Raw genomic sequence first — 13,868 nt, 5'->3', positions numbered from 1 at the left:
TAAAGATAGGATAGGGTTTAACCACAATCAAGATCATGTCATTCAGTGCACTGAACTAACAACCGAAAACAAGCCTATATACAGTGTACTGCCGCATGAAACTTGGCTTTCATTTGATCTCGTCAGAAGCAAATGTGTGTTATGTGTCACAGTGTTACCGTCAAGAGGAATGTGTGCAAGCTCTACAGTGAGGGGGTGATGTTTATCCCTCCAACGTCTGTCTTTCGGAATTAATTCATAATGAAGTCTATGGACTTTTGTTTGTTTAGAGCACTACACATGACGTCATGCGGCAGCCAAGTCTATGGACTTTTAGTGTTTGTTTTAAAGCACTTTAAACAAACATTAGCAGGCGCCCTTCACTTCACACAAGTCAGAGTGTGACTTTTTTATTTTAGATAAATGGAGGCTGTGGATCTCTGGGGACTCCATTGTGGAAGAAATGTGGAGGGCACCAGGACATAGCATATCCGCCCACACTGACACACTGGGAGCCTTCAGCGTGGCCCGAGAGCAGCAGCTATGCATACAGCAGCCGTTGTGGAGTCCCATTCATCAGCATTCAGCACTTTGTCAATACCTATCAAATATCACTGAACTTACTGCACTAATGCTCGCTGCATAAAACTACTTCTCTAAAAAGACATGTACAGGCTGGTCAAAGGGTCTTGTCTGCCTGCCGGGCACTATAGGCTTAAAGGTAGAATCACATATTTATTCTATAATATATTCTATGCTTTTATGTTATTTAACTTTTATGCAATTATCTTTCGCATTTTATAATGGATGGAAGTCAGTGCAAAAAAAATCGGCCTAGACCTTTTCAGAGCCAAGTCATCTTAAGGAAATGAAAGGTGGTCTGAATCTGAAATCTTGCCCAAATATGGAGTCAAACATTATAGATACGTCCTAGAGTGGCCAAATGAAGTCCAAGATCCCCATTGGGTCCACGCCATTAGTGGACCCAGCCTTTAACCCATTTTGGGCGGGAACCCCTTTTGGTGTTTTAAACATTGTTATAATTTAGCTATTGAAAAATAGCAGATCTACAAGCTCATAGCGCGCCACCGAGTGGCGCGCTACGAGCTTGTAGGTCTGCTATTTTTGAAAAATCGTGAAAATATTTATTTCAGAAAACTGGTGGATTTAGAAGATTTTTTTTTAATTTCGAGGTCAGGCCTAAATGGGTTAAAAGGGAGTCAACAACTTCAGCGATATTTTTGAGGGGCTCTCCAATGGACAGCTTTGTGTGTTTGTACCACGGAATGTGATGATTTTATTGGCCGAGTACAGAATGTGATGATGTATGATGATGATGATGATGATAAGAGTGCCCCTCACTTCACACAAGTATGATTTTATATTACATCATACAATGGTATTGCGTGACGAAAATAATGAGCGTATAGATTTTCCGCTTTTTTTAAATTGGATAATTTTCACCTGTAATGGCATGCCCAAAATAGGGACGCCAGGTGGAAAGCGAGTCAAGGAAGGAGTGACCTATAAATGGCCAGGCTGACACGACTTCACAGAAGAGTGAACTTGAATTCACTGTTGGAGCCAGCGTGATGTAGAGCCACTGTCATCATGTACAGTATATACAGTAGACCAGTGCCATGACATGTGCAAATTGTGCATCTTTATAGATAGTCAAACAGTCTCTGTAGTTTCACTGCAAACACTGCCAGTGGCTTTACTAGTGTTCAACGGTGGGCTGATACTCGTTGGTTAGTGCCACAGCCTTCTCCAGAGGCACACAATAGTCGTCTTTGTGTGCGACGCTTGGCCGCTGTGTGCGTGCGTGCGTGCGTTCTTCCTCTACTACAATAACCAGGAATGTCTTCCGCCACAGTCCCCATGGTTGTAATGAAGTGATGGCAGAAATTAATTTCACAGAGAGCGGGTTGAGACGCCCCCCCATGATAATTAAACTAGGAGGAAGGACAGCGACGCTGGCTTCCTCTTGGCTCGCATTATTGCCACAGCAGATGACAGAGCATAGCAGCCTCTCTGAGGAACTGAGCTATAGCATATGAGGATGCATTTAAAAAAATCACACCCGTGTGAAGTGAGGGGCGCTAATATATTAAAGTCTAACTCATGTTGATTAGGTGATGTAATGGTGATGTAAAACAAACGGTGCAAACACAAACATTAAAGGCCATTAACAATAAAGAGACAATGCAATGAGCACATTATGACGTAAGTTTTCCCTTCATTGTCAATGGCGTTTACAAAACAAACATTGAACTAAAGACAAACATTAAGCATGTATATAGGAGGGGCTGGCGCCCCTCAAAAACAAATCACACCCGTGTGAAGTGAGGGGCGCACTGAATTTATGTGATTGGTTAGCCGATTTGCTCGTCTACATACGACATACATTTTCCCTTCCTTGTCAATGGCATTCAATGTTTGTGTTGCCGCAAATGTATGTCATATTTGAGGCACATATGACCTAATTTCTCCTTTCTTTGTCAATGGCAAATATGAGACATGTGGGGACAAAAGCTGTATAGGAGGGGCTAGCGCTAAAAAACACCTTCCAAACACCTTCCAACAGTACTCTGGGTTGGGGAAATGAGATTAATCCACTGACAATACTAAGATTAAAAAAAAGTAAAAAGATAAAAAGAAAGTAATTTTTGAGGGTTACAAATTCTGACAAATATGGTTGGTTAACTTGGTTCAGCAATTATCAAGAATAGCAAGGTACAAGCTTTGTCCAGAATGGATTCATTCATGTCCAAAAAGGTTGCACATGATGAAGCCTCTTTAGTTGAACAGGGTCTGCCAGGGCTCTATACTCCATCTTTCTTCCCTCTACACCAAATCTATTCACTGAAAATAGCCGATCTACAAGCACAAAAGACGCATCACACTCGCAAAGATTGTATTGTAAATAGGCTTTTGTCCGCAGAATGTTCACCTCAGAATAGTGGCGCTAGGGTGCATGTGGTTAAACCATTTTGGGGCGGGAACCCCTTTTGGTGTTAGCATAATGTTATGCGTTAGCTATTGAAAAATAGCAGATCTACAAGCTCATAGCGCGCCACCGAGTGGCGCGCTACGAGCTTGTAGGTCTGCTATTTTTGAAAAATCGAAGAACGACTGACATAGAAATATAGCTTTTTCAGAAAACTGTCAGGATGTAAGACATTTTTAGAATCTGATCTCAGGTCAGAATGGGTTAAAGCAAGAGCAGACCTCTGTACCAGCCAGAGTACAGCCACGGCCCACGCTAACGCTGTCCGTCCGCACTGAGGCCTGTCATACAGTAGCTTGACGTTCACCTCCTACCACCTTGTCATGGTGGATCATTAACCCACCAAGAACATATAGTCGGGGAGCCACAGGCCCAAAAGCTCAAGGAATAAAGATTAACCTGTGATGTGATGTCATGACATACTTTTTATGTGTTTTTTGAGTGGTGCAAACCACTCCAACAACTGGCTTTGTACCCGTGTACCCGTGTTTGTTCATACCAAAAAAACGAGCATGGTTGCTATGGTTAGCAACCAAAAAAACGAGCATGGTTGCTATGGTTAGTATGTGACGTCACCGACATCACAGATAAATAACAATAAATGTGTAGTTGCACCACTCAGTTCACACGGGTGTGATTTTTCTATTCACTTGGTCATTAAGGTCCACAGAGTGAGAGGTTTGCTCTGTCGGAAACATCGCAAAGTAAATTAAAAACACTCCTTGGCCTACATTGGGCCATAGCCACTGTGATGACGGCTATGGCTTTTTAGGCCAAGGAGTGTTTTTCGTGCAAAACTAATGCTTGGAATGGGTTCAGAATCATGAAAACCCCCTAGTTTGACATGTCACATGCTACTTAAAGCATGATGATATATTGGTTGTCTATGGTATGGTATACAAAAATGTCCATCACTTTTTTTCGCGATGTTTCCAGCAGAGCAGACCTCTCATTCTGTGGACCTTAATGACATAGAAAATAAAATCACACCCGTGTGAAGTGAGGGGCGCTAATATATTAAAGTCTAACTCATGTTGATTAGGTGGTGTAATGGTGATGTAAAACAAACGGTGCCAACCGCAGACATTAAATGCCATTAACAATAAAGAGACAATATGGCGTAATGAGGGACAATATAACGTACATTTTCCCTTCATTGTCAATGGCGTTTTTAAAACAAACATTGAACTAAAAACAAACATTAAACCTGCATATAGCGCCCCTCAAAAACACGAATAAAAAGTATGTCATGACATCACAGGTCCTCTCAAACGTTGGGTGACTGGCTCCCTGGATAATACAGCAGAGTAGACAGACACACTAGCATGGAAACAGAGGCTGCATTGACCCTATGACTGAGTGCGTTTCTTTCCTTCTCATGGCTGGAGAAAGGTTTTACTAAAACAGCTTAGCGAGTTAACAACAGAATAGTCTAGCCAATCGATTCAAGAGCAAAAAACTCTTCGTCATTTTTACTTTGCAGTTAGCAAACAAGTTCTTATATGTTGGAGTAGAATATGAGATATGAAACCTGCAAATAAATAATTTACAGTTTTTTAACAGACCTTTTTAGGTCCCAATCATTATTATTATTTTTTGACTGACATTTTAAAAAAATGTATATTTATATATATATCTGTCAAAAGGATAAAACACAAAAAAGCTTGAGGGATTATTTCCATTGTGGTCCCTTGAGTGTGTTTTAACTGAGAGCCACATGTCAGTAGGGATGTCCGGATACTATGGGGGCTTAGGCCCAAACCACACCAATGCAACTAGTCGCAACGCAACTAGTCGCAACTCCTTGCTCGTCATGTACCCTGCCGACTTTTTCTCAGATGATCAAGAATTAAAAACTGATCTGACCTTGCGGCCGTTCTCATTCTCAAGCCTGCTTCTCAAACACCTGAACCCTGCAGCAACTTTTCACAGAGCAGAAAAGTTAAGTGTTTCTAATAGCTTCGTCTAGTGGGTGTAATTGGCGATGATATTTCACTCCCATCTGTCCTCATTCAAGTTCAAAATTTTCCTCAACTGAATTGGCATGAAAGCATATTTTTCTTGACTTCCTGCTTTTTACCCCCCAACCCTCGACACCTGATCAGCATGACAACAACAATTTCTACCCATCTCTTCTAAACCACACTCGCCTCCCACGGTTATCTGGTGGTGAGTCACACGAAAACAACAGCACTGGGTAAGGAAACACTTCATCTAGCACAGTGATGTTCAACTAGCGGCCCCCGGTCCAAAATCAATACAATCCGTACAATAACAAGGAATTTTGTTAATTTTTCTTGTCAAATTTTACAATTGACTGAAGCCAGGCCTGGCGGTGTAATTATTAGCTGTGTGTTGTACCTCTGAGCTGATAAGTGCCTCACATTTAACGCATATTTTTGTCAAATAAAGAACATGATGGTCTACGTCTCATGGAATCTTTTCCTGAACTACCTAAAAAAAAAAGCATTCCCTCTGACCAATACAAGGAGGGGCACATGGTGGCAGTCAGTAGTGCTGTCGCCTCACAGCTAGAAGGTCCTGGGTTCAATTCCCGCTGGGGATCGCTGTGGACGTGTTCTCTCCTCTGAGTCATCAGCGCCCATACCCTAGGTGGGGTTGGCGAAAGGGCCTTTCTGTGTGGAGTTTGCATATTCTCCCCATGTCCCCTAGGGTAGGTACCCTCACAAAAAACATGCAGTAATCCTGGTCTCTAAACTGCCTCCCCCTGGCCAGCCGGGGCACCTGATGGAGGGGAAAGGAACTGGTTGGAATAACGTGTTCCTTCCACACACTACGTCCAGCGAGGGAAACTCCCCCGTCAGGTGAAAAAAGTGACTTGGACTCTCATGCACCGAAGGAAGTATGAGGTCAGTCCGTTGCTCTCCCCAGGTTGGCGGAGAGTGTAGAGCCCAGGATTGCATTATATAATTGACACCAGGTGAAAAAATGGGTTACAAAATCATGGGATAAAAAAATGTAAGAAAAAAAAAAGGAGGTGGGGGTTCCATGCCACAATCGCCAATACGTGTGGCGATTGCTAAACATTGAATTGTTTCTTTCCTCCCCCTCTTTGAGTAACCTTATATTGTAACATCTGTCCCTGTTACTATGGGAGCAAGCACGCAGCTTATTCTTAGGGTTCATAGTCATACAGGTTTCTATGGATGCCAAGCAGAAACACATACTGTAGGCAATGAGTTTAATAGGTCTACTGTATAATATATGAATTGCTGCAATGAAAACTGGCAAACAGGCCTCAATAGTGACTTGCCGATCTAAGGGTTTGAGGTCAGATGTAGAGTTGCTGGCCAATATTGATGACATCAGGGATCGCTATATATAGGCTCAATATTGATGACATCAGGGATCTCCATCCCTGATGATGTCACGTGATGTCACGTGCTCCATCCCTAATGTTGTCACGTGATGTCACGTGCTCCATCTCTGATGATATCACATGATGTCATGTTCTCTTTCACCCCGACCAACCAACCAACACACACTGACGGGAAATGCACGATTCCATAGTTAACTGTTCCTCCCGCATGAGGTCAGTCCGCTGCCCCCCCAGGTTGGCAGAGGAAGTGTAGCGCCCAGGATTGCATTAGATAATTGACACTGGGTGAAAAAGAAATGGGTTGCAAAATCGTGGGATACAAATTCAAAAGAGGAATTCCTCCCGCAAACGTGGAAAACAAGAGCAAAACTTCTTCATTCCCTTCAGTTCCCTCTGAGAGTTTCTGATAGTGGCACATCAAGACCAAAAAAAACGGATGCACATTTATTTACGGCTGTCGTCTAGACATGCACCTCTGTCTAGAGAACCATATAGACAAGAAGGTAGAGGAAAAACGAGAAGAGGGACAGCGCAGCGGGGGTCGTAAGAGAGAGACAAAAAGCCAGCGAAGAAACAAAGGAGAGAAGAGATCTACGTCAAGGCGTTACAGAGAGATGGCGAGACAAAGCCAGAGACGTCGCGCAGAGAGGGTAGATGACGGGTAGGCATGCAGAAAGGAGGTGACAGCCGGGCAGGCAGTCGTCAGTTTGAAGCGCCATGCAGACCACAGACGCTCTCTCACATGTTCCAAACCAAACCACAACACACAACACCTTGCTGCTGCTCAGCCCGATATGTCTGAACCCGTGTGTAACGTGACACACTCATTTAGACAAGAATGTCACATCACACGTTGCTTGCACCCTTTAAAAAAGCAGGGACACACACTGAATTCTGATCAAGAGATGGAAAGCAGTAGATGATACATTTGCTGTTATTGTAACTACAGAAGAAATTTTGTTATCGTTAAATCTCTAGAGAAACTAAAAAGCAATGTTTCTATATTGTATCATCCCATTCAGTCCCATCAACCTTTACGGTCGTAACTGATTCTAGTTAGTTTAAGGTTAGAACCACTGATCTCAGATCTCTAATCCTCCGATTCTGAAAACAATTTAAATTAAATAAACGGCTGTTGGCTTGCCACCTAACCAGTACTGTTTAGCTACAGACAATTTCATTATGGAAATACATGCTGTTATTCACTTTCCTAAATAATACCATATACGCACGCACGCACACACGCACGCACGCACGCACGCACGCACACACACACACACCACCACCACCCCCCCGGCTACGCACCTGGGCTGTGAGTTCTCTTCATACATGCGTTCCTTTCCCTCCTTGAACAGGCTGATGGTCTGCTTGGTCTTCTTGGTCAGGTTCTCCATGAAGACCCGGAAGTACTCGTTGTCCCCCAGCGTCTCCATCTTGCCCTCGTAGCGGGACAGGATGGTGCGGAGGTGCTGGTAGGTGTCCGGCAGCAGGTCCAGGATGTACGGGGGACTGTTCTTCAACGCCAGCTTGGGGTTCTGGCATAGACGCACCACCTGCGGCAGAGCAAGAACATTAGGACTAGATGGGGAGAGAGGTGGAAGTGGGAGGAAATCAAAAGGTTTCGGAAGAGAGCGATAAAGGGACGCCCTCTCTACCCACTCCGCTACGTACACACCTCTAACAAGTGGCACTTCTTCCTCAGCCTAGTGGGAATGTGCGTGCACTCACTGTTTCACCGCAATAGGATGCTGCGTCCATGATTTGCGGCATTTTGTACAAAACAGGCCACTCCTGCAAACTATAGATATCAATGTTAGCCAATCAGGATGGAATATGAGAAATCAAACGGACCCGTCTTGATCACATGACTATAGAGATAATGTGTACCGATTTGTGTGAAATTTAGATAAAATCTGAAGGAGTAATATCCAAAAATGTGTTTAAAATAAATCGGCCTCTGCGCTATGAAGCGTAGCTGTGAAAAATACAGGGCAAAGATTTTTCCTTGGCCTCTAGGGAGTGTGAATACAAAGTTTTACACAGTTCGGTGCTGTTATAGGTAAAAACATGAATCGGCCAGTTATAGAGCCACCATGAGGCTGATTTGAACATTTTCAAATGACATTTCTTCCTCTGCCTAGTGAGACTGTGCGTGCAACATTTCACGGAAATTCCACGCTATGTTCATGATTTGAGGCATTTTGTTCAAAACGGAGCACTCCTGCAAAATTTGGAAGCCAATCTTAGCCAATCAGGATGAAGTATGACAAATCTGAAAGACCCTTTTCGTTTAATAGCTATGGAGATACTCTGTACCGATTTGCGTGATGTTTGGACCAAATCTATAGTCGTTCTGTAAAAAAATAAATTGCAAAAAAAAATGTTTTGGGGCAGAGGTTCAGCTGTTCCAGGGAGTGTTTGTGCACAGTCTGGCTGCGATCAAGCCAATGGTGCTGGAGATTAGCTGTTCACAGACAAGACGGACAGAGTGCAAAACATACTCTCCCCATGCCTTCGGCCTGGTGGAGACCATAAAGACACTAGGCAGTAGAAAGGACCCTCTGGTTAGTCACTATACATTTATGTCTGGGGGCATCAGTCGGGGTATAATATATGTCAGGCGGAGGAGCGGTGTGTCTGGTGAAACACAGCTCTTTTCTATACCAGATAATACCACTTATCTTTAGTGCACAACGTTGTCAATAGAGCTATAGAGAGAGGACCTGCGTGAAGGGAAGACTCTTAAAAACCACATTAAACCTAGAGCCCCTATTCTGGGGACACATTCATTGAAAATTCAGAGATTTGAGAAAGATATTTGGTGTAGAGGGAACAAACATGGAGGAGTCAGATTTGGTGTAGAGGGAAAAAACATGGAGGAGGAGTCAGGATGTGCGTCAATTAACATTATAACCGGGAAAGCATCTGTGTCATTTTATATTTTAGCGTTGGCAATAGGCAAAATATCAGATCCCTAATCTCACAAATATCTTTTTGAAAATCTTGAAAGTGTGAGTACATATTTAGAATTTGTTGTAGAATCATCCTCAGGTCTTAATAAAACACGCACGTAACCCCTAATTACGATGCAACCACAGCCCACCAGCTCTTAGTTTGCAAAATTGTGGACAAAGTGACAGACGGAGACAGACAGACCAACCGGCTTACACTAGTGCTCCATATTATGGCAAAAAATGCAATTATGCTGGCCTTATCTTATATACCGGTATCCTTTAAAAGCCAATTTTAAGACAGTGGCTTGTGGCTTTCTGGTTCTGGACAGAACACTTAACAGTGACTAAATAAATACATGGGGTTTTTTGTTCAAAAGATCTAGCGATGGTTTTCTTATGGACTGCCTCACCGCCCCCACACACAGCAGCAATTCTCTGACATAAACACAATCTGAAACTGCATCCCCTCTAATATTCATTGTATTCTATTCATTTCCAGGCTGTCAGTCCTCAGTCTTTCTGTTTTAAGTCACTTATTGTATTTGTATTAAACTGTACTCTTCTGTAATATGTACTTTCATGTACAAACTGGTAATAAATTATTCAATCAATCCATCATAGCTGCACAAAAGAATGGTGACAGCAGGAATCGTTTCCTTATTTATTAGGTGACATTTTGTTTTGTGGAGCGTGCTTATAGAGGATGGTTCAACTTCCTTATTTTTTACTGAAGGATGTACATCAAATCTGACTACTAAAGTACTGACTGTGAAACTGTCTGTAGGCACCTTTAAAAACCCATTTTGGGCATCATGTCACAAGTGAAAATATCCAAAATAGCCTATATATCTCAACACTTTCAGGGCTTTAAATTGTTTAATCCAGGGTTCCACTGCGTGTAACACGCTAAACCCGCTAAACGCGCTATTTGTTTGATGCGTTTAATTCGCCGTTTTAAAATGACGAAACCGGAAATCAAGTCATCCTCTGGGCTGCTAGGGCTTCTGGGAAATTGAGCCCAATGCAAGTGGACGGGCCGTTTGTTTAGACAACATGCTGTCCACTGTGGTTTCGTTTTGCATTGTCATGGCCGCTGGTGCTTCATTTTTCGCCGGAGTTTCGTGGTTGAAAGCTGCAAATACTTCAGCGTATGCTCTAAAGGTAATAAAACAATCTCGGCAGCGTAGAATATTGGATTAAATAAAAACTGTTAAGCTCACAATGTGTCGCAAAGTGACGCTTTGTGACCTTGCATTATGATGTAGATCGGCATTTCTTTTACACACATTTTCGAGACAAAAACTCCTTATGTCTCCCAGATTGTTGTCGTTATGCCAATTAATTTCCTCCCACTGCTCCCTATTGCTCACCTGCCAGTGAGGACTGAGGAGCCCCACCGGGAGGACGTAAAGCCTTTGCCTTACCCATCCCACTCAACATCGCCCAACGACATGGCCCCAGGCGCGAATTTACAAATATCACCCTCCCCGTCCGGCTTTCCTCCCGCAGACCAATTGACAATTTGTCAGCCTTCTGATTGGTACCCGACTGACTAACCAGCAGGTTCTTTCTGCCTTGTTCCACCATGTTTATGATGAATTTGCTAAAACATCATTTTTGGAAAAAACTAAAAACAAACATGATATGCCCATTCACGATGCTGCACCTGTGATGTTCCTTTTTACTGACACCAAGTTTAAAATAAGAATTGAATGCACAGAATATCAATACGAAGCAACTGAAAAACACGTTATTTCAATGGTAGTGGATGGAGAGAAAGGATTTTTGTCCAACCACGAAACGGCAACCAATGGGTGCGAAGAGGGGCACAACCACGGAGCGGGACTTGACAAAGGGTGAATTGTGTTGGCACAGCCATTGGGCCAAGCTAGATGCACCACGGTGGACACAAACACCTAGTGGGCAGGTACTTTGCGTAGTGTACTGAACAGAAATTCAGTAAAGCAGCCAGAAAAAAAAAAGTGTCCTTAGCTATACAAAACAGACAACAGACTCCATGACGTCTTAAACTCACAGAGCATAAAACTAGCCTGGCTTGTGTCAATGATCAACACCACTGAAATGACTGAACATACTGACATTTCATCAGATTAGCCCCATAACCCATGCAAAGTCAGAGCAGCCAATACCAATACTGCTGGGTCAGGGAACGTGTGTGTGTGTGTGTGTGTGTGTGTGTGTGTGTGTTTTTTTTTTAATGAGCAACGTGCTCGAGTTAAAGCCAACAGAGATCTACTGTACTTTGTGTAATTGTTCAGATGGTGTCTGTCTGGGTGTGTGTGTGTGGGACACACACACAAGCGTAAGCGTGTAATATTTCTGTCCCATCTTCAGTATTAATGATCAACCACTACTACTCCTCCTCTTGATCCATCTGGCCTTAACTGACACGTCTTTGCCTGAGCTGACTGGTTGACCATTAAAAATGATACCAGAACACAGCCCAGAACACACATGATGCTTAAAGCCAAATCGGGAGGAAGTAATGGGAGTAATGCAGTAACACTAACAGTGACATACAACTCAAAATGTAATTCAATTCAGCTCGCAACCTAATCTGACTCTCATGTCCTCTCTTGAATAAGTGTTTCTCGAAAACTCCCACTTGGAAAGTCTTTCAAGCGAACACACGTCACATTTTTCAGGATGGACCTTAGGAGAATGCAGGACAGGACATAACCACTTAAGCCCATTTATTTTTCTAAGTAATAAAAATAATGCAGATCTACAAAAACAAACGACACATGGCATTGCTTATAGAAAAACATTTAGCTATTCGCTGTACTTTGAAGTATCTACAGTATGTAGTGCTTACTGCTTGAGTGGACATTTTGCACTGTAGAAAGTTTCTTTGGCTGCAATCCACCTTTGAATGCCATGTTATTATGCTACAGTATAATGTTATTAATTTAACTGCGCAGGATATACAAACATTTAGTTTAGGTTTGTGTTGTGTCCTCATTTCACTTCAGCATAGTGTCATCTTATTTGCAAATTTTTACATTATTTTCTGTCTATAATGACCAAAACAGGGATGAAGGAGAGGAGAGGAGAACCACTTTTAGGATGCATAAATGCATATAGTCTATTGTTTTTTCAGGATTCAAATTCGAAAACAGCAAAAGTAGCAGATCGAGAAGCTCGAGCTTGCAGATCTGCTACTTTTGTACTTTCGTGTAGGGCGTAAATGTATGAATAAAACTTGTGCCCGACAGCAACGATATGAAATGTGTTTGGTGGATCACATGCATTGTCTCAGGTGGTGGCTAGAAGCTGCATTGTCTCAGGTGGTGGCTAGAAGCTGCGGTATCATGGCTGGAACGCAGTGCTACTGCACCCAGTGGAATCCATGGGACTGACTTCTGACAACGGCGGGACATGGTTGGACTGCTAAGATGGAGGAAATGCGTGCAGTTTCATTTTTCTTCCAGGCAAGAAAAATCATAATAATGTCCTATAGTGGGACGCATAATAATTTTAAAATGTGTGCATTTTTTAGATGATACTGTAGATGTATGCCATTTTCAACATTGTAATGTATGTTTGTTTTTTTCCACCACAGTGGGTCATCTCGTTTCACCTGTTCCTGTCCTCTGCATCTTCCTCAGTCACACCAGCCATCTGTATGTCCTCTCTCAGACTCTCACCGTATCCATACACCTAAGTATTTGACCTTCCTCTTTCTCCTCTTGCCTGGCAGCTCCATCTTCAGCATCCTTCTCACAAAATAGCCATCATCACTCCTCCGCACATGTCCAAACCAACTCAAACTCGCCTCTCTTATGGAATATTTTAATCACGATTTAATATGAATTGGTGATATTGATTGTTTTGTTAAAAGTGTCAAATGTAATATAATGACCTCTATGCTATCATTGTGTCCGAGTCTGATGGATGATGTGAGGAGTGGAAGGCAAGGTGCAACAGAATGACCAAACACTTAAGTTGCAAGTTTCACAATAATGTAGCCTTACGTAAGGCTACATTATTGTGAAACTTGCAACTGTCTGCAAGTGGTCTATCATCATTTTTTATTCTTACTAACAATGCTTACGTGTTGACTGTTACTGTGGTGCCTTTTTCAAAAATCTAAATCGTACCACATCAAAGAGGTACCCGACGCACCCTTCCATACTCCATACGGTGGGCGCTGATGACGCGGAGGAGAGAACAAGTCCCCAGTGCCTGGTGGGAATCAAGTATCAAACCCAGCCAGGACCTTCTAGCTGTGAGGCGACAGTGCTACCAACTGCACCACCGTGTCCTACAACAAAAGGTTGTTTCAAAGACATCTGTGGAAACTATGGACTACCTTTTTTAAACGAAATTCAGAAATACAGACATATTAGACATATAGAAATTCCAAAAATAGACAGTTTAGCTCGACCCCCACAATGCTGGATGACAAAGCTATGTGAGCGAGTCCCGAAGCTAAACTGAAGGGCGAGGTCACAGATAGCTATAGGACTACACTTCAACCTACCTACAACAATACAGCAACCCTACAGTATCACATGACTCCATCATCACCCCCCACTCCTTTCCCAGACCTCCAAAACCCAGA

At 42.8% G+C, this 13,868-nt stretch overlaps 1 protein-coding gene across 2 annotated transcripts in view; it reads right to left on the bottom strand.

The window, feature by feature from the left end:
• cbl (Cbl proto-oncogene, E3 ubiquitin protein ligase) overlaps positions 1-13,868 on the bottom strand; it is a 68,199-nt gene that overhangs the window by 48,847 nt on the left and 5,484 nt on the right. For both annotated transcript variants that reach the window (XR_013791076.1, XM_079513457.1), the window contains exon 2: positions 7,635-7,882. Coding sequence is in view for 1 of the 2 variants with exons in the window: in XM_079513457.1 (XP_079369583.1) it covers positions 7,635-7,882 (248 nt within the window). In the remaining variant the exon portion in view is untranslated. The remainder of the gene's footprint in view (positions 1-7,634; positions 7,883-13,868) is intronic.

Source organism: Electrona antarctica (assembly GCF_951216825.1).
Source record: "Electrona antarctica genome assembly, chromosome: 11".
Lineage (NCBI taxonomy): Eukaryota > Metazoa > Chordata > Actinopteri > Myctophiformes > Myctophidae > Electrona > Electrona antarctica.
Note: the sequence above shows the minus strand (reverse complement) of the source record. Positions and strands in the feature narration are given on the sequence as shown.